This window comes from Cyprinodon variegatus, unplaced genomic scaffold, assembly GCF_000732505.1.
Source record: "Cyprinodon variegatus isolate N-32 unplaced genomic scaffold, C_variegatus-1.0 Scaffold2120, whole genome shotgun sequence".
In the NCBI taxonomy this organism is placed as follows: domain Eukaryota; kingdom Metazoa; phylum Chordata; class Actinopteri; order Cyprinodontiformes; family Cyprinodontidae; genus Cyprinodon; species Cyprinodon variegatus.
The window spans coordinates 5,226-26,323 of NW_015152573.1; the positions used below are offsets into that span (position 1 = coordinate 5,226).

General features: G+C 38.6%; 2 protein-coding genes across 5 annotated transcripts in view; both read left to right on the forward strand.

Moving 5' to 3' along the window:
• Nucleotides 1-4,793, forward strand: part of tmem41b (transmembrane protein 41B) — a 6,985-nt gene extending 2,192 nt beyond the window's left edge. Inside the window, exons 2-7 of the mRNA XM_015405292.1 lie at nt 937-1,054; nt 1,592-1,720; nt 1,967-2,060; nt 2,603-2,707; nt 2,985-3,123; nt 3,212-4,793. Of these exons, the coding sequence (XP_015260778.1) occupies nt 937-1,054; nt 1,592-1,720; nt 1,967-2,060; nt 2,603-2,707; nt 2,985-3,123; nt 3,212-3,381 (755 nt within the window). The 3' untranslated portion in view covers nt 3,382-4,793. The remainder of the gene's footprint in view (nt 1-936; nt 1,055-1,591; nt 1,721-1,966; nt 2,061-2,602; nt 2,708-2,984; nt 3,124-3,211) is intronic.
• Nucleotides 4,794-6,423: 1,630 nt separating this feature from the next.
• dennd5a (DENN/MADD domain containing 5A) overlaps nt 6,424-21,098 on the forward strand; it is a 31,751-nt gene continuing 17,076 nt past the window's right edge. For 2 of the 4 annotated variants that reach the window (XM_015405297.1, XM_015405299.1), the window contains exons 1-4: nt 6,424-6,675; nt 18,077-18,148; nt 18,947-19,056; nt 19,154-19,832. In XM_015405297.1, the coding sequence (XP_015260783.1) occupies nt 6,576-6,675; nt 18,077-18,148; nt 18,947-19,056; nt 19,154-19,832 (961 nt within the window). In that variant the 5' untranslated portion in view covers nt 6,424-6,575. The remainder of the gene's footprint in view (nt 6,676-18,076; nt 18,149-18,946; nt 19,057-19,153; nt 19,833-21,098) is intronic. The other 2 variants (XM_015405298.1, XM_015405300.1) reach the window with 2 other exon arrangements.

Here is a 21,098-nt window from a genome sequence, read left to right on the forward strand (position 1 = left end):
CCTCAAAATTCTGACTTTTTTTTCTCAAAATTCTGACTTTTTTTTCTCAAAATTCTGACTTTTTTTTCTCAGATCTGACTTTTTTTCTCAGAATTTTGACTTTTTTTTCCCTCAGAATTTTGACTTTTTCTCATATTAAACTGAAATAAAATTTAGAAATCAGTTAACTTTTTAAAATTCTTTTCAGTGGCCCTAATCCTCTTTCGTAACATTCAGAGCAGATCTGAGCTTCTTCTTTCTTTTTGTATGGTTATATTGTGTTTCAAATTAAAGAGTATTAAAGAGGTGTACACATTTGATCAAATGATGTGGATTTATTAAAGGTGTTTAGAATGTTAAAACAAAATGTATCATTGTTTACGCTCTTAAAATCTAGTTAACCAGGCTTAGTGGGTGCATTGCTGTCTGCCGCTAGTCTGAAAGCCAGAGATGCTCCCCTCATTCAGCCAGACATTGGGTTGGCCAAATAGCTTTTAATGTTATGTTTATTTATGAGTTTAAATACAGTGTCAGAAAACTAGGCATTAAAAAAATAACATCAGGTTTGCACTTTTCAGCCCTCATTGTTTATGTTTTTCTTTTAATAATTTGCATTTAATATGGTTCTTTAGCCCTATCAATCATACACTTGCTGACTTAGATTAAATAGAAAATGCTAAAAGGTTCTCAGAATAACATGATATCCTTGGACTGTTCTTAAATAGTATGATCTTTTCTACACATTTTTTTAAAACCTTTATTAAATATACTGCAACAGCAAGAGCAAGAGTGTCCCATATGAGGCAGAGCTCCCTTAGGGGCTTCAAGAAGTGATGCAAAACACACAAACATGTTTCACAAAACTCTCAGGGAGGAAGTTTGTATACTTTTAACATAAACATTACAATTATATGAAGAGTTAGTTATCGTTTACCATTTCCTTACTTTTTCTTACAGAGGCTCAACAAAGTATAGGAGGATCAACGCGTATGTCTCTGCTGATCCTGGCGTCAATATTCGCCTGCTCTGCCTCAGTCATGTACCTGGTCTACAGAAACTTCCCAGAGCTTCAAGAGTAAGTTGCTGTTTGCTTCAGCCATCTGTGTATTGGTCATCTGTGGAGGAGGTGGCAGTGTTTATAAAAAAAAAAAATAAAAAAAAAAATCAAATAAGTTCTACTTTTCAGATTTTCTCTGTCATTTATTTTATTTTTTTTGTTTAGTTCTTTATTAATCAGTTAATGCTATATGAATAATCAGAGCCTTCTTTAGGGTGAAAAGCATAATAAATATGTTCTTTGTTTTCTCCTGCAAAAAATGTTAGACTTTTAATCTATCTTAAGTGGTATTTTAATGCTCTTATCTTTCATTAATGGGTCCATATCTACTGTTTCACAACTAGATGAAAAGAAAAATTTGGAAGTTATGTGATTTCTTAAACCGAGGGGGATGTTACAAGCAACATCTTCACTTTTTACCTCATTTATGGGAAAATTGTCAACATCTTGAGTAGTCACAGTAAAAGTGACAGTTTTGTTTGTCTAAAATGGGGATTTAATGCTTTGTTCTGAATCAGAGTTCTCTCTCTCTCTCTCTTTTTTTTTTAAATACAGGGATGAAATGGAAAAAATCAAGATACCTAAAGACATGGATGATGCCAAAGCTTTAGGAACAGTGTTGTCCAAATACAAGGACACCTACTACACCGAGGTGTTGGTGGCTTACTTTGCAACCTATGTTTTGTATCCTTGAATTAAGAGGAAAAAAAACTAAAAAACATTGTTTTCTTTTAACTTGTCAATATCACTTTTCCCTATTTTGGCAAAAAGCAACCATTCATTATTAATGTTTTTGTTGGATTTTGCTTGTTTCATGGCAGCATTTGATTGAATATCGATTGGAACTTTGTGACATATAACGCTTTTTAGAAAGTCTTTTTTTTGTGCCTGATGTATTTGTAAAGTTGTTCACCTTAACCCTCCTCTCAGCCTCCAGACGTTTGCCATACCTGGATCTATTTTCCTAAGCATCCTGTCTGGCTACCTTTACCCTTTCCATCTGGCTCTTTTCTTAGTCTGCTTGGTGAGTAACCAAAAGGTGACAAAACGAAACTGAAACTGTCACTATTTGACAGTGGCAACCTAATTAATGTAACGGTACATCCAGAATAATCTAAATAGAATTACAGTGTTGTTTTTTTTCTTCATATCTCTGTAGACATTTGAATTGAACATCCAAACCTTAAAAACTGTGACATGACTTGTACCTTAATCACTTTAGTTTTTCTACATTCTAATGATGTGTGCAAAAAAATAAATTCAGAAATGTGTTCATGACAGCGACGGCTGTGGTTAAAGTGCGAAAACCAAAGGCCTCTGTGTCTTCTTTGGAGCGACATGGTCTGGTTTCTAAATAACAGCGCTACTACTGTTTATATAGCTGCTGGTTAAAGATAGACGGTGCGCTAATATGCTGTTATTTTTATCTCAGGGAGGGTTTTGTTCTAACAATGTTATTTTGTGTTTTTTTTTTTTTTTTTTCTAAGTTGTGTTCATTTTTAACGCAAGTTGTGAGGTTTCCTGACCATGTGTTAATATTTCATCATGTGTCTAATATCCTGACAGTGTTCTGGCCTTGGAGCTTCCTTCTGCTACATGTTGTCATATCTGGTGGGCAGACCTGTGGTCTACAAATACCTCACAGAGCGAGCACAGAAATGGTCCCAACAGGTAATAATATAAATATGCACTTTTAAGGAACCTCTGAAGGTTCAACATGACATGTTTTAGGTGAACTTCAGGCTCTGCTTTTGAGAGGAAAAAAAAAGAACTTCAACTGGGAATTTGGGACTTTATTGTTTAGATCAAGCAACTTTAGCTCTATGCAGATGCAGTGAAGCTGTTAAGTCTTTTCTTGTTATTTCTACTGTAAAGCTAAAGGATGTAGGGTTTGTCACCAGTCTGTTGTGTTGCATCACATTTTTATATATATATATTTTTTTGACAGGTTGACAAACACAGAGATCATTTAATCAATTACATCATCTTCCTGAGGATAACACCCTTTCTTCCTAACTGGTTCATTAACATCACCTCGCCTGTTATCAATGTGCCTTTGGGGGTGTTCTTTGTCGGCACCTTCCTCGGTAAAGTCCTAAGTGCTTTTTGTTTTATTTTACTGTTGGTGAGATTGGTTGTTACTGACTCACCTGTGTTTATCTTGGTTTATCTTAGGAGTGGCGCCACCGTCCTTTGTGGCGATCAATGCTGGAACAACGCTGTACAAGCTTACCACCGCCGGCGAGGCTGTGTCCTGGAACTCCCTGGCTGTGCTTGGGATCCTCGCCGTGCTCTCCATCTTGCCCGTCTGCTTCCAGAAGAAGTTGCAGCAGAAACTAGAGTAGAACTCTTCCGACAAACTCAGCATCTCATTCGCTGGCTGGTCCTGACGTCCCGTTTTGCTCGGTTCAGGAACACGCAGCCGTCGTAGCGGCTGCTTCTGTTTCAGTCAGACTGCCAGCTGCTTGCGTGCTGTTGGCGAAGAAGTCGTAACACGCGCTGACCACAAAATGCATGTTTTGGTGGCTTTTTCCTCATGTTAACAAAAATTTCAACTTGTCTGCTTCTATGCAAATTATTTTTTTTTTTTTTTTCTTTTCTGACTCCTGTTGCTTATTCTGGCAAATCTTCTAAAAGAGAAATTAGATTGTATTTGTTTTTATTTAAGGCACTGGTATTTTAATTGTGTCTTGACGAGTAAAGGTGCTACTACTAGTAGGATATATTGATGGTTTTGCTGCAGCTGATGCTGTCTGCATCAGTGCCATTAGTGTCTTATTGAGGCGTAGGAAAACATTCATCTTTAAAGTTAGTGGAACAATGGTCGCCTATTTAAGCTGAATAACACCTTCCAATGGTAGCATCTTTAAATCCCCAACCTTCCTTAATATTTATTTATTTTTTTTGTGTATCTAAATTATCTATATCACAAACACAATGCTTTGTCACATCTTTCTGATTTTTTTTTTTTTTGAATATGATGTGATCAGTAAGAAAATGGATGTACTGCTTTAACTAAAGTCAGGTTTGGCTTCTCTGCCTCAAAGGTTGTCCTTTGACCTCAGTGTACCTTTTTAAAGGTTAATGATTCTCTTACTGAGAGAACTTCCAATGATTGATCCTCTTCTGTCAGTATTTTTAACTTATTAAGAAAAAATGCAGTCCATCAGAGTGGAGATGTACTCAGAGGTTGGAAAGCCATCTGTTGCTTTTACTGGTTCCAGTTCATCCTCGTGATGATGTATCCATCTGTATTTACGTTATGTAATCCTGTAACTTGGTAACCTATTGCATAGTTATGATAAAAATGTCCTTTTTTGTTGTTTAACAGGATGTTTACTGCACTAATTGTGACTTAAAAATGGGAATTTGAATTATTTAAATGTGTAATAGTCAAAACCCACTGGAAATTACAAGAAAATTAATCTTATTTCATCTTCAAATAAAATCAAGAAATTACTTTCCATCATCTGACAGGAAATTTAAGCAGGTAGATTTTAATACATGTTTATAAGTTTTAGACTTGACACTGAATATTGATTTTTATTCATTTAACTTAATTAAATATGATTTGTCATTCAGTTCATTCTTTTTGGATTATTGAAAGGCAGTAATATCTGCTAAGCAGTGTATCGCTTTGTAGAAAAAAGATTGCAACTCTCTGCCCAGGCTAAACTTTTAACCAGGAAAACTGATCTTTCTAAAGTCTGATTTAATACAGAATCTTTCCTTTAAGAGAAGTATATTTTTGTTTGTTTTAGGTTTGAATGAACTCCTCACTCAGGTACCATCTAATTTACTTATATTAAAAATGTGTGTTTAACTTGATATGTGGGAGAAGACAACCCCTTAAAATGAGACGGGACATTTTAGGCAACCATAATAGAATAGTGCCACCAGGCGGTGACATTGGCTCATTCAGGCAATCCTAGAATAGAATAGAAAATCTCTTTATTGTCCCACATTGGGGAAATTGTGGGAAATCCTGGCAGCCTGTCTTATTATCTTCCTTTAAAACCTTTCTATGGTGGTTTGGAAACCTTGTGACACCACCGAAGTGTTTTCCTTTTGAAATCATATTAAGAGAGGTTAGAAGCCATTTTGTAACTGAATGATATTACTCAATAGTTCATATTTAAACATATGACAAAACAAATTGAATATATCTAAAAAGCTAATAAGAACAGTAAGCAATTATTTATATACTACAAAGTTGAGGTCAAAAATTTATTTGCATCTTTATATCCTCTACAGAAATATATGTAACCTACGAAATGGTTCAACAAATAAAGCGGGATAAAAAAGAGTTTGAATAAATTAGCTGTTATTCTTATTTAAATGTCTTGCTGTTAATATTGGGTCAGATGCTGTAAACTGATCTAGACAGCTAACTTTGGATAATTAAACAAAAACATTTTTTAGAGCAGTTCTCTTTTTCCAACCATTAAGGAGACAAAATTATTCTATTGTACATTATTAATGTTCCTAACTTACCTGGTATGTTTTGGTTTAAATATCCATATGAAGCTGTTAATGTTTACTTACATATTGTACCTGCGTCCACATTTTGGCTACTCTAATCATTACTCAGCAGACAAATGATCTGAGATATTTACTAATATCTACATAGAATTAAGCGGGTATATGAACAGAACGTGTCAGAAACCTCCCAAAAACATTTGACTTAATTCTGTACAGGGGTGGAGCTAGAGGGGGGGCCAGGGGTCGCCATGGCCACCCTTACCCAATCATCGGCCACCCCTGTGGCCACCCATACCATTTTTTTCCCCTCATAATACTGACAGTGGCAGCAGTAATACTCTCAATATTCAAAACATTTTAATTTTTCATAGATTAACAATTATTTGACACAAATCACTGTGGTTAATTATGCACATCAATATACTAACATTAACTTTTCAGAACTAGATTTTGTGTTATATGGGGTGAAGAGAAAATGCAAGTCAGTCTTCAGTTAAATCATACATAAATAATCTAATAAAAACTTAGTAAATAAACAATTTATGTAGATATTAGTACTTGTAAATTATATTTTATGCAGAATGATTATTGATAAAAGTAGGTAAGTAATGACAATAGAAAAGATGTTCAACCCAGAACACCCAAAACAAAGGTTGTAGGAAAGTATAGTTTGTCTTTATTTGGAAAATATGGGTGTTCGTTGGATCAGTATAGATTGACCCTAAGGTTCTGGTGCCGATCCGCTTTCGGCCACCCTACAGTGTACATTAGTTATTGCCTGGTCATCCTTTTAAAAATGTTCTGGCTACGCCTCTGGCTCAGTTGAGATTTTATTTTTGAACGAAGTTTTATTTTGAAACGGCGTTTTATTTTGAAGGGGTTTGGGCGGAAGTGGGTCGCTCCGCTGTCGCCGTTGCGGCTTCAGCTAAATATGAGTGCAGATTTTCAACCCTTGCAGTAACGTCGCTCACGTAATGGACTGGAGAAATCACGTCTCCCAGTTCCTTTAATATGCTCCACGTCCCAGAGCTGAGGGCATCACCGGACCAGTCTCAAAATGACCACCGGCTTCAGCTCCGGTTCCTCCCGGTTCGCAGATTATTTTGTGATCTGCGGACTCGACACCGAAAGCGGGCTGGAACCCGACGAACTGTCCGGTAAGCCTATTAGCCGTTGGGGTAATACGTCGTGGTGATGCTGTGTGGAAATAGGGAAAGGCTGAATAATTTCTTATATTTTATGTATTAGTATGTGGGTTGGGCTTTCACATTTTCCTTTCCAGACCATTTTTTGTCTGCTGGGGTGAAAGCAAAGCGAGCATAATAACCCCGGGCCTAGCATACCTGCTTTCAGCCTGTTTGTTTCTAATGCTCCATTAGGATTGACGGGATTACTGACTGGTTATTCCTCTTTATCTCATTTTAATGCAGAGGTTGACCTTCACCTTCTTTCTGACCGTGTTCAGCTGTGCTATTATTAATAAACATTTGAAACAAACAAACAAAAAAAATCTATTATTGCCTGCATTTACACATATTTACAGTAATAAAAGCTTTGATACACCTGTTATAATTATGTGAAGATCAAAATACAGCCATGCAGTCTCAGATCCACCCACATACATAGCCAGCATCCACTAGAGACGCACTATACATGTAACACTTTTTAAATGGCACACCCTTCCTGTCAGAAAATCATAATACAAATAGATTCAGCGCCTAATTTTAGCACAATAGCTCAGGATCCATGTGTGCCCGGTCTGTTTGGTTTGACTACAACTCCCTGTTTGATCAGGCTTTCTCACAACAGAAGAGCAACATCAATTTGAAAGAAACATCTGGCACATGTGGCAGTGTGAAATGCTTAACATTGGGTATATGTGATTGGGATTTGATATCATGTTTATGTTTCCAATCAGATCTCAACCCAGCTGGTTTGATAGAATAGAAATCCCTTTATTGTCCCACAATGGGGAAATTGTGGTGTTTACAGCTGCAAAGGGGGAGATAATGTGCAAAAATGATGCACATTAGAAAGTGTATACATATAACAGATAGGAAAATAGTATTTTTCTGTAAAAGGTTTTTACAACAGAAATACTCTGTATCTGGAAGTAGGAAAAAAAAAATCAAATGCAGCAGTGGACATTTTTACAGTAAAATGTGATCTGGTTCTGCTGAAGGTTTCTTCCTGTTAAAAGGGAGTTTTTCCTCTCCACTGTCGCTAAAAGCATACTTGGTGTGAAGGATTGCATCTGAGTCAATGAGTCCATGCAATCAACTGGTTTTCTTTTCATAGAAAACTTTGAATCAATTTGACTGGATGATCTGGTGAACTGTAAAGTGCCTTGAGATGACGTGTTGTGAATTGGCGCTATATAAATAAATTGAATTGAAATGAAAAATAGCAGCAACACAAGAGATGTGCTAAAAATGACAGCAGCATGTTATTTAACTGACTAAGATAGAAACTGCAAAAATTAGCATGAATGTAAAAATTTATTGAGGTTGTTGGGAAAAGTGGTGGTTATAGAGTCTTAGAGCTGCTGGGAGAAAGAATATGTGATAACACTCCCTGGTGCATTTAGGGTGCAGCAGTCTGTCACTGAAGGACCTCTCCAGTTCAGCAACAGCTTCATGCATGGGGTGGGAGACATTATCCAACAGAGAAGATATTTTAGTTGGGATCCTTTGTTTTCCACCTCCAGCACTGAATCCAGAGAGCATCCAAATGATGGGGAATAAAACCATAAAATCAGAGAATATTATTGTAACATCTGTTTACGATTTATCTATAAAACAGCCCTGTCCTGTTTGTATTGTGTTGTGCTGTTCAGGGCCCATATATATTGAATTACACTCTCTACTGTATTTCTAGGCTTCAGTTTTGAATGCTTGGTTTTGCTGAGTTTTAATTGTTAGTACTTCACAGTTCAAATGTGTAATATGTAGAGGCAAGCTTAAGGTTTTTTTTTTTACTTAAAATATACTTTTTAAATATCTTAATCTGATCATTATTTTTAATGCAAATCCAGTGGCTTATATTTTTTCCTCATCTAGTTAATTCATTGGGGAAAGATAATGAGTTGGAATTAAACTCTTCAGTTTGCTTTAAATGTGCTTTCTGTTTTAGATGAGTCTGTGTTGGGGTCAGACCTGGTTTATCAGCGCAGTTGCTATATATTAGCAATTGTTTATGATGCCACCATTCTGTACTAATGTCAGGGTTTTCCGTAGTAATGTCCCTGTTAACAGTGCTTGATGGGAAAACCCTGAATGTTTAAAAACTAAAAAGTGGTCTACTTATCTCAGATGGTATCTCTAAGGCTGTGTTTAAATTCAGACATGTTGCTATGCCCATCAACAAAAGAAAATCCCTGAAGTTTTTTTCTCACTCCACTGAGACTCTTCCTGCTGTTTGTTAATAAAGAGTCATTTGGTCTCATACCTGTTAACGACTACATGTAGAATCCCATTGGGTTCAGCTAGCTTTAATTTGGATATCCTTAATGTGTTTTTTCACTTCTGAAACCTCACAAATTAAACGCCTCTGGCATTTGATAACATTTTCTCTCTTATCTCCTCTCTGTCTCATGCTAGCGTGATTTATAGTGACTCAGCAGGTAGTGAAAGGCAGCTGCTGCAAGAAACTTCTTTCCTCCCTACAGCACAGCAATAACGTGACCAAAAATCTTTTTAGTTGTCTTAGGCTGATGTGGTTCTCCTTTTTAACTTCCTTTGCTTGAGTTCCTGTTTATTGCTTTAAGGGCCAATTCACTGTTAGTTTTTGGGATGCAGAAAAAGCTTAAGAGTCTGCAGTCCCCTTTTTATTGCAACTAATCAGTAGGGTTATTTATTATTATTATTATTATTATTATTATTATTATTTTTACCAACAATTCAATGCCGATATTAATACTGCAAACCGTTTTCTTTTTAAAGGCAAAGGAATCTTTATTTCATGGGAGATGGGGAGACTTGCTGCATTAACATATTCCTGTTATCTTTGTTAAGTCAATAATCAATAGGCAAAACGGCTGAACGACTTCTCCCAAAAATTAAAATTGCGATTATTTTTAACCAATATTGCGCCTTTTAACTCGATAATCCTTTACACTAACCTCAAGCTTTTAGATGTTTTACCCCAGCTTTTCATGTTTTTTTATTTTATTTTGCTTGCCCAGAGTCCATTGTTGCAGAATTTTACTGTTACCTTGTCTGAAAAGGGCTTATTTCTACGTGCATGCACCGATCTGCATGCTAGCTGAAAATCTCTCTACCTTTCTGTGCGGTGACAACCCCACTTTAAGAGTTTTACTGCCCCCTAGAGGACTGAAGGAGAAATGTAAAATTTTACACTTGTTAAATATAGTGTGATTAAAATTGAGTACTTCTGCTATTCAAAAACTGTGAATATATTGCAAATGCAATTAATTGCACAGCCCTAATGGGCAATGACAGAAAAAACTATTATTGGACATGTAACTCTCGATCAAGTATTAATATCCTTTTTTTCTATCTTTAGAAAACATTGAAAAGATGAGGAGATTTTTGACCCTAAGGTCCATATAAATATATTCAGTAGCAGCCTTGATCAGGTTCTGGTCATTTTGCACCAGGATTTGATAAAAGTTTGGGGTTTATCAAACTTAACTCAGCTGGGTTCAACTAGAGGTTTCAGTTTCTGTTCCTACCTGTTAGCCTCCGCCTGTGTCCACTCTTATTTTTTTTTTAGCTATGTATGCTGCTACTGAAAAAAGGTTGGACAGGAGGGGGTGGGCGGCTGTTTATTGCCGCTTCAGTTTCCCACCTGTCGGAGGCGTCTTCCAAGGATGCGGTCTACCAGCACCGGGTCCTTCCAAGTCTGTGAAAATAAGGAGTCCGGAAGAGTTTTGGCTATTGATTCAAACAGGTCTAGCCTTCTGCGGCTTTCACCACCGAAAGGCTCCGTTGCTTAGTAACCATAAAAAGTTGACACACAAAGCAGGAAAAAAGGATGAATACAGAACTTTTTAAAACTGTTTCCTTTGAGGTGTGCTTTGGTGGCGCAGTGGTTAGCGCACACAACCCATGTATGGAGGCCTTAGGTCTCGACGTGGGCGATCCGGGTTTGAATCCGGCCTGTGGGCCTTTCCCACATGTCTCTCCCTCTCTCTCATACCCCCTTTACTGTCAGCCTACTGTCCATAAAAACTAGTGCCGTAAAAACTAACAAAAAAAAAAGTTTTTTTTTTCCCTTCTCTTTATTGTAAAGTGAACAAAGACTTTACTCATGAGAATACAGAGTGGAATAAAGGTGACAACCACTGGGACCATGTACAAATAAAAGAAAATGTGATGATATAAAAGGGGTAGAAAGATATAAGTAAATCTTAACAATGTATGTATAAAAATATATCTGCAAAATCTCTTATGTTCAACAACAAAATTGATCAGTTAAGCAAATTGTGTAAAATAGCAAATTAAAAAATGAAAATCATACCAGATTTATAATCCCCACACTGCAGATATATTAGGATACACCGCACCCTTCCTTCAAATCAGGCAAAAAGGAGGATGCATTTGTCGGCCTCATAACGAGGAGTCTTCCAATCCGAACAGACTTCGGCGCCGAGCTATGACGTAATCGGCCTACGACGCAGCCCATGAATTCAAATTCAGCCAGTGTCTCATCTGAACCAACTTTGTCAAAGTGGCGGAACTAAGACTGACTTTATGTGTACCAGTTCAGTGCTGCTGATACAGGAGCATCATAACCTGTTGGTTGGTCTTCAGTCAGTGCTTTGCCTTGAGAACGGTCAATTAGGCTCTAATCCAGACGTGCAGAAACTCAACTGTTTTGGTCTGTTTGTTGTGTACTAAGCTAGGTAGATTTAATCATGGTTTACATCAATGCTTTGGGCGAATTAGTGCCTTTTTGTTGGATTAAAGTTTGTTGTGTTGATATAATCAAAATGTTGATCATGATCGGTACCATCTTAAGCAGAGGCTAAGTTCCTACGACTTCAGAGAGTTCAGAGGGGGGTAGATCGGACTGTAGTTGGGGAAAGGACTATATTGTTTGTTTACCTCTGATCAGTTGTGAAGTTCATTTTCTCTATCAGCTTTAAGTCTGTTGTTAATGATAAACGCGTGAGTTTAAAACGTATAAAAAGCAAAGGAGATCTTAGAAAATGTTCTTTGTGGACAAACGCACACACTGAAAACGAAATCTATGACATGTGTGGGCAGAGGAAATACTGGCTGAGATTCCTGATTTTCAGAAGATGCTTGTTGCTTCAGTGTGATACTGAAAAGTGAGAAATAAGGCATGATGCTGTTTCTCTTTCTGTCATGTTTAACCTAATATTCAGAGTCCTTTAAATTAAATATAGTCTTACTGGCTATGCTTTATACTATGTTCTTAAAAATAACAACAACACCTTTTTAAGTTAACTTTAATGCATATGATGTGTTTGGTTTTTGTTGGGGTTATTTTACCCAAGGTGTGTGATAGCACTTCTTTTAAGTCTCTGTGCAGAGACAGAAAGTGTAACCCACTGAAGCTTTGCTCAGATATGCAGCCTGAAGCTTTGAGGTCAAACATCTTTGATGCTCTACTTACAGCATGTTGCTGCTGTTTACTGTAGAAACAGGTTAGGGGCTTGCCCTTATCAACTGTTTCAGTTATGAGTCGTAGAGAGGAAACGGTGTGGAAATTCCATTGTCAAAAGCTTCACATAAATGTTTGTTGAGGGTATGCTGTTCCTAGAAGTTCTCATTTTTGTTTAGTCAGGAATAAATTAATAGAGACAATTATAAGAAGTGCTTCATGGCTCCAGCCAAGTTTACATTTCTTAGCTGCAGTTGATTATACTTTCTGTTCTCTTTTTTTGAATAAGCCCTAAAAAGATACTCAAAGTTTTTAGTTTTTCTCTTATCTCTAATAAGGTTGGCTGAGTCAGTTGGGTAGAGATGCAGAAGTTGGGGATTTCTGTAGCTGGTTGCTTTGAAAAGGTGAAATCTTGATGATTAGAGATCTACCGCCCAATCAGCCAGAGGTCATAATGGCCATTAATCACTGTATTGGTTCTGATCAATGATCAAAAGCTAACTAATGTAAAATCTTTACTCCACATTTTAATGGCTGTGTCAACAGAGAACCGTCACCATATTTCATCCAGAAGTAAATCAGCCAGAGGGCTTTGAGCAGGTAAAGATCAGACGTATGTTTTGAGGCTGAAATGTTTAATTTTAAGTCCTTTCCAAAAACCTTCTGCATATCTTTCATTTGTGTGCTTTACAACATTTATGGTCAAAAAAGCTTGATCTGTGGCTCCTTATTATTTATAAGAAAATATTTGGAAATTATTACATTAAAAGAATTCCTTCTGTTTTCTTTTGTTGTTTCGGTATAAAAAAAAACAAAAAAAAAAACAATTTTTTTTTTTTTTTTTTACCGATCAAATCAAGACATTTTAGGGCGACTTGTGTTTTTACACTATTAGAAAAAGTTCCCACTTCCCTTTAAAAGCTTTTGGACCAGTTTAGGCCTTCCACTTGGCTTAAACAAACGCTGGCGGGTGAGTAATACAGTGAATAAAGCAAGCGTCTCTCTCTGTGTTGCTTTTCTCCAGGGATTTTAGATTAAACTTACTGCGTGATTCTTACTTCAAATATGGTGTGAGGTGTTAACCCATGTACAGTGGTGGAAAAAGAAAAAGAAAACAAAGAAATGGATTCAAAAAATGTCTTTCAGCACAGCATTTGGCAGCACACTTGGGACTCGATTTGCATATGTATGACCATGCGGCCTCTCAGCGACTCTGGAAACAGCAGGAACTGAGGGACATGAGTAAACTCTGGACAGGCTCTCTTTATTCAGATGCTAAATATCTTTTTACATTTTCAGGGCAGCCTCTCTTCAACCCTTCTCTGCAAACAAATGAGGACGAAGGGCTCAGCTAGAAAGCTTGCTTAGTCTAAATTATCATTTTTTCCTCTGTAGCGTGCTGATCAGCTTAGCTTTACAATCTAACAAAAAAAGTTTGGGGAATAAGAATGTGGCCAGTTAGTACTGGAGGAGAAAACAATATTAGGGTAAACAACCTTATTTCTAAACATCAATTTCAAGAGGTATTGGGATTTTTAAGAAAGGTTTATTTTAGATATCAAGTCTTTCCCTGTTTGTAATGCTCTTGCATTTACTTTCTGAGAAGTGGAGTTTTGAATTAGTTGAATATGCAGAGTTTGGCAGCATTTTGTAACACTTGGTGAGGGAAGTCACGCTATTAAAATGTTCTGGTTTGGTAATGTGACCTAGAATTATATTGAGAATATATTTTGAATTTTTCCACTGACACAACATGTGTAGATATTCAAGTTTGGTTCTTTATCCCTATTAAAATAATGAACCTGACGACACTTGGCTTTCTTCTGACACCTCCATCTAGAATGGGGATAATGGCTGTAGGTCAGCACCATCCTTATTTAACCTTTTCTCAATTAGGGCTGGGAATTTATAAGATTTTCACGATTCCGATTCCCTTATCGATTCTGTGCAACGATTTGATTCCTGATCAATTCTCTTATCGATTCTGTTAACAATGAATTTGGTAAGTGCATGGTGACATTCGTCTACCTTCCCCTGGGACATTCTATTTCTGCCTGCCTCTGCGAAAACAGAAGGCAGTGAACCGGAGTTGCCAGCCTCTGAGCCAGCCAGGCTACCCGTCTCGTCTCAGTCATCTAAATGTAATGGAGAAGGCATAGGTTTAATGAAAAAGTATTACTGTACAATTTTACGGAAATAATCTCATCTCCCCCTGATCTAAATAAACAAGCTTCACATTTCTCTCGCTGCCTGAACTGCAGAGCAACTTCATAGCATGTTTAATATCCCCAGAGAGAGGTAGGAAACTGGTTTATTTCCAGAAATGGCGTATGATTTACTAGGAACCACATTAAGCGCAGCCAGTGATATGAAACTAGCTACTTTCCACCAGAGTTGACTTTAGCTTCTATCCATCAAAAACACGGCATTCGTTAAAATGTATGCCATGTTGTGTGAGCAGGTGTTTCTGCATATTTGATGCATTTCCTCCCACGGATGTAATCGCCACTTTACAATGATTGCAAAGCGGCTTGTTGCCATCTCTCTCTTCCTTAAAATTTAGCCAAACTTTATGTCGCTTTACCCGATGGGGCTCCATTTTTTAGTTTTGCTTTTCTAGACGTACGCCTGGTCACGTCATACTTGCTTACTGAATGCTGTTTGTGTGACTTGTGGAAAAATGTGACGCAAATCGTCCTGCCCAGCACTAGGCTCTGGTGCTGCCTGGAACCGTTAAGAGTATCATTAAGCAAGCTACCAAACGGTCCCATGGAATTGGAACAAACGAAACCGGTTCTGAACAGAGACCGGTTTTCGATTCCCATCCCTTTTCTCAATGCTAAAAAACAGGGCTGTCCTTCTCCAATATTAATATCTAATATCAGTCTATTAGCTTCTAAAAAGGTATTTTGATTTTAGGTGGTATTTCTACTTTATAGTTTTTAAAGAAGCATCTGTATGGGCATTTAAAGGTGATACAAAAGGGAATTTCAAGAATCAGCTGTAAATATCAGATTGGTTAATCTCTTCAGAGCATTTTAAGTGTGAAGTGACGGTTGTGAGTTGAAGGGGATTCCTGATCCTCTGACTTCTGACTATCGATGTTTTTTTCCTGGTTTAGACTCTTTGTATGTATTTCATGCTGCTCTGCAGGAAGTGGGGTTGAGTTCTTTTTGAGTGTAACTTCACAGGAAGTGTGTCGGAGCACAGAAGCGTTGTAAAACTGTGGGTGGTCTCTGGCTCCTCACCAGATTAAAAACCTGCTTCATTACTCGTCTGCTATCCATTTACGCTCTTGTGGCATCATCACAGACCTTTGGTTATTCTGAACAATGAATGATGTAATAATGTGCACTGTAGTAGATTCATTAGACGTCACTGAGGGTTTTTAGTGAAGCAGCTGACAGGCTGTGAGTGAGGGGACATTTGAGACAAGAACGATATTTTATATTTTTAAACTCTGGTTTTAATATTGAACTGGTCGGCTATACTGAAAATGAAATTCAACCTAAAATGAAATGCTAGATTTAGTCAATGTTTTTACTGAATCTGTACAACTTATACCACAAGGGAATGAGACAAATGGGACAAGGTTTTCAATTCCTTTTTTGTTTCTCACTGAGACAAACAAATAATAAATCTAATATGAATCAAGTATTAAAGTCTTTATTTGTAGAGCTAAAAAGCTTAAAAAAGTCAAGTACTTTTTTGCTTCTCTTTGACTTATTTAGTCTGAAGAAAAAGGGCTATTGAAAATAATTTTTAGAATCTATTTCTACAAATTTTTAGCTCTACTTCCTATTGGAGCTAATACATGTTTGTGGCATAATTCTCAGATTGAGAACATGTTAGAACATGTATTCTGTTGAGGACGCTTTATCCATATGTAACCAGATTTTTGGACCTTAAACCTGTTGGGTTTGTTCTTGTAGATTATTTTTTTCCAATCCACTCAAATTGACTCTGAGCTCTGAGAACATCTTTATGGATCTTTGCTTTTCTTTGCGTGATAGAAATAACTCATATAGACTTCCTCCGCTTTGCTCCTGCATCCCGCTCTTATACCTCTTAATGTTTCCCAATCAGCAGACTTTGCTATTTGAGTCCAAGGTCTTGCTTTTTTCTGGGGTTTTAAAATATTTTGATTCTTCCTGATGTCTTTTATATCCTTTTGTTATATAGATAAAACGGTGTTACCCAGGAATATGTCGTTTGAATTGGATCACAATGTTTGGGGTGAAGTAGCTTTGTTTTAAAGCCAATTGAAAGATTGACACTTTGATCCCTTGCAGCACCACATGTCAGAGCGTCCTTTGGTCTGAACGCAAATACACCATATTGACCTCTAAATATTGATCGCAGATAAAAACTCTTCATTTGCTCTCTCTAATCATAAAGTTTATTCCTGCAATCGTACAGAATTGAAGGTTTTTAGGATTGGATTGTGAAAACCTAGTAAAGATGCCCTTTAGTCAGATATTTCCACAGTTTTGAGTTTGTCTGTTTCCCATGTTTCTTACATTTATTAGTGGTAGGGATCCAGCTGCCTGTTGGTTGCTAATGTTGTGTCTGCGTTGTGCGACTGGCCTAGTTTCATCTGTGTGGGTTGTTTGGATATGAACGCATCAAAGACATTAAAGTAAATCCTCAAGACTCTCGGTCTGTCTCTTGAACATCTTTATTAAAGAGCCTAATATAAAACTCAGTTTGCTGCTCATTGGCAATGTTTTGATGGGATCATTTGCAGCTTAGACTGCACTTCTAAACTTGATTCCCCGATGACACTTTTATTGATTTTCTTTTAAAATTCATCTATTATTCCAAAGTGTTTTGTATTTCTGACCATTGTCAAACAGAAGAGGATAATATCACTGAGGAAACTGATCATTTCTTTGCTGTGTGAAAGCTATTGTTTAACATATTTAATTAATAACAACTTCCTCTGCCTTGTGGGGAAAGTTCTTGTTTCTTGTCGGTAACATCAAAGCCAGAGAACAGCTATATGTCAGCGGCGGCGTTGAGGAGCCAGAAATGCTTTAGAAACCTGCATCCCTGGACTTTGTGTGCTGCATGACAGTGATCTTGTGCAGGCAGATATTTGTCCGTTATTACTCTGCAAATGTAATGCATGACAAGGATTGCAAGTAGCATTGCTTGCAAAGAGTACAAAGGCTCCTCTTTGTGTGAAATGTTAGATAAGCTGGTATAGCCACAAGGCTGAGAGGAAAGTGCAGGCATTCACCATTACCCATCCTCTAACCACCCGCTGATGAGATCCACATTTTAGAGACTTGACTCTTATCTGGAATCTGTATCACATGAACAGAATAAATATTAATACTTTACCATTGAACACCCTGGAATTTCCTCCTAAAATTTAGATACTTGAAAACTCAGAAAAGCCAACCCAATAGGCTAGAATAACAGATTTTGATGCAATTCATTTAAAAATGGGGGGGGGGGGACAATGTTGGCCTTACTCTGTGGCTTATACACTGTTTAAAGGTGTATAGAAAAATGCATGTTTGTGATATCATGGAGGCGAACAGCCCGGGGGTTCAGTAAAGCCTGGGTTTCTGTTACAATGACTTTCTAAACATGGCTGGGTGAATATGGAGAGATTTAATTCACTGCAGTTTAGCTGGCTCAGGTTTGCTTTCAGCTCTAAAGATATATATATATATTTTTCAGTTATTCCAGTCTAACGAAGCCTCTAGTTCAACTGGTTCCCTTCCTTTGTGTTGAGACGGGAGCTTTAGAGCGGGCTGCAGCACGCTGGTCACCCTGCATCTGTAGGAGGAGCCTTTAGAACTCAGAACCTACTTTGTGTGTTTGTGTATTTCTCAGAGTAAAGCTCTAAAATAGACCCGTAAGGATGTTTGATGCCTAAACTTGAGAAGTGATGCGCCACCCAACAAGAACCAGGTCTTTACTTATCCCATTTGTTTTGTTTTATTTGTTGTGTAGCTTTATGCCAGTATATAGAGGATACTAAATTCAGAGATGGGGCCAGAGGAAAATTGGCGAGGTCAAACGAAGGTAACCGTTTCCACCACACACACTGCTTTTTTCCTCCCTCCCGACCTAAGCTTAGCTTTGACCCCCAATCCCTAACCTTCAACCTGATGCACCTTGTCTACCCCCCCAACCCCAACTTTTGCATCCCCTCCTCTTTTTTTTTTTTCTTTTGAAACCCAAAAGTCTGGGGAGAATATTTTTTTTGCCCTTCCTGTTTCGTGCACCCCTAACTTCTCTCCTCCTGGTTTTCGTGAAGCTCCTCCCCTCCAGTAGCAGCTGAACAGGGAGCTGATCCCTGACAATCACCGCTTCTGTATCTCGCACACACATCCAGTGTCGCCTGCACTGGCATCGCTTGGTCAATGTCCTACCCCTCTCCTTTACACTCTGAATGACTTTCTCAGTCCTGCCTTTGGTGTGTGCATCACTTCTGCTTTACTCTGGGTCTAAATCAACTCAACTTGTGCTTCTCTGACTGATTTCTCCCTCTGTACTGCCATTAAAGCTGTCGTGAAGCATTTTCATCCACAAAGTTTTACCTGGAGCTGTTGATTTGTTGACTTTTTTTTGGGAGGAGGGGGGCACAGGATGCAGATGGCAGCTTTACATGATGCAATACAAACTTCCTCTAAAAAGAAACGTGCTGATTTTATTTTTCTCTTTTATTTCCCTTGGCGATGCGCCTGGCACTCGTAGCTTGCTTTTGATCAAATTTCATCTTTTCTAAGTAACTGCTTTGTCTGATTAAATAACTCAGTCTATACTTGTCTTTTTTTTCTTTTTCTTTTTTGTATTTTTCTGTGCTGTTTTGACTTCCAGGTGAGAATTTTGAGCAGAGTCCATTACGGAGAACTTTTAAATCCAAAGTCCTAGCACATTATCCTGACAATGTGGAGTGGAATCCATTTGACCAGGATGCAGTTGGCATGGTAAGATTCTTTGTGTTTGACAAAAGTTATTCATTCATTCTAAGGTGCTTTGTTTAGATTATAATCCCCGATTTCCTCTCCGTACCTCCTCCTGCAGCTCTGCATGCCGAAGGGTCTGTCGTTTAGGACGCAGACAGACTCCAGAGAGCCTCAGTTCCACTCCTTCATCATCACCAGAGAGGACGGCTCTCGGACCTATGGCTTCGCCCTCACTTTCTTTGAGGAGGTGACCAGCAAGCAAATATGCAGCGCCATGCAGACTCTTTACCACATGCACAACGCGGAGCAGTACGACATCTTGCACACCCCCACCTCCCCAAAAGGACCAGAGAAGCAGGGGCTCCCCCAGACCCGTCCTGTGCTCCACGCCGCTCCGGCAATCTCCCGCCTGCAGCGCTTCAACTCGTATGACATCAGCCGAGACACTCTGTACGTGTCCAAATGCATCTGCCTGATAACGCCCATGGCTTTTGCTCAGGCCTGCCGGAAGGTCCTGGAGCAGCTTCACCAGGCCGTCTCGTCCCCCTTACCCCCGCCACTGCCACTGGAGAGCTACATCTACAACATCCTGTACGAGGTGCCTCTGCCACCTTCAGGGCGCTCGCTCAAGTTCTCGGGCGTCTACGGCCCCATCGTGTGCCAGAGGCCGAGCACTTCCGAGCTCCCACTCTTTGACTTCGCCATCAGTGAAATGTTTAACTTGCTCGGGGTGGAGAACGTTCTGCAGCTGTTTACATGCGCCCTGCTGGAGCTGCAGATCCTGCTCTACTCGCAGCGTAAGTAGGCCTCTTCTGCTGCTCCACATTCATGCACACAATGGCTGAAGTGATAAATGTACAGACTAAAAGTAAACAATTAATTGATGGGACGATGTAGAACTAGATTCCCAGAGGGATTCCCCAGCCAATCAGACTGTTAAATATTTGATTTATCAAAATGGGAGTGAGTTGAAGGTGATTTTTTTTTTTTTGCAGGTGGTTTTAGATTATCTTGCCATCAGATTATTACCTAGAGATTCTTCTGTAAGGGGCCTTTGTTGTGTTAAAAGCCTGAGGCAGGCATGAGAGAGAGCTGAAGCGGATGGCTTGAGTGCAGGTGTAGGTTTCTGTGGCTGATGGACTGCTTTGCATGATCATCTTTCAGAATATTAACCTCTCTAAGCAGACCAGCTCATCTTTGACAAGCTTAGAAAAGTTGCCCTTTTAAAGGAATTGTTAATTATATGATTTAAAGCTCCAATATAGCATTGTTTTTGTTTTTGCTTTAATATTTCCATAGGAAACTGGCCAAGGTTCTGCTTGTAGTATGCATTAAAATAATTCTGGATTTTCTAATCATCCCTGTATCTAATATTCATCAACACTGTAACTGTTGTGTTGTATAATATGCCGAGGCTGCATGTTTTTAAAGAGACTTTGGAGGAATAAGCAGATTGCTAAGGGATGCCGGATCTGGTGGTTCGACCAGATCCATTACAATGCAGAGAGGGAGAGAGGCGAATGATTGACAAAACGGCGGGGGCCAGCAGGGAGAAGCTTTTAAGTTGGAAAGCTGTAGTGTTGCCAGGCAACCTGGAGACGGGGGAGGATGGCGATGATGCGGGATGATTATTATTGGTCGGGAGTGACATCATACCTCTCTGCGAGGCTCATCACTGCAGAACATGTGAAGGGTGCTGAGCAGAGCTGATGCCTGGGGATCTTCCGGCCAGAAGAAAATTGGCTGCTCACTTGAATAAATACTCTGAGGAGAGGGATGCTCTGCAAACACAGTAACAATTGGAGGCTGTTGTCTGTTGGAAACGGATCTTTAAGTTCAGAAGCCTGATTTTAAGAACAGAGAATACCAATGCCTGCTGTGTTTTGTAATGGAAAACAAAACAATAAAAACCCCATGTGTCCTTTTTCTCTAATAAGATGGAGCGGCTAACGAGCTAGAGTCAGGCTTTGATTCATTTGTATTCCTAGGCGCTTTCCTCCTCCGTGTGATTCATGCAGCTGAAAGCGACAATTCAGATTAGAGGAGAGTGGCGTGATGGGAAG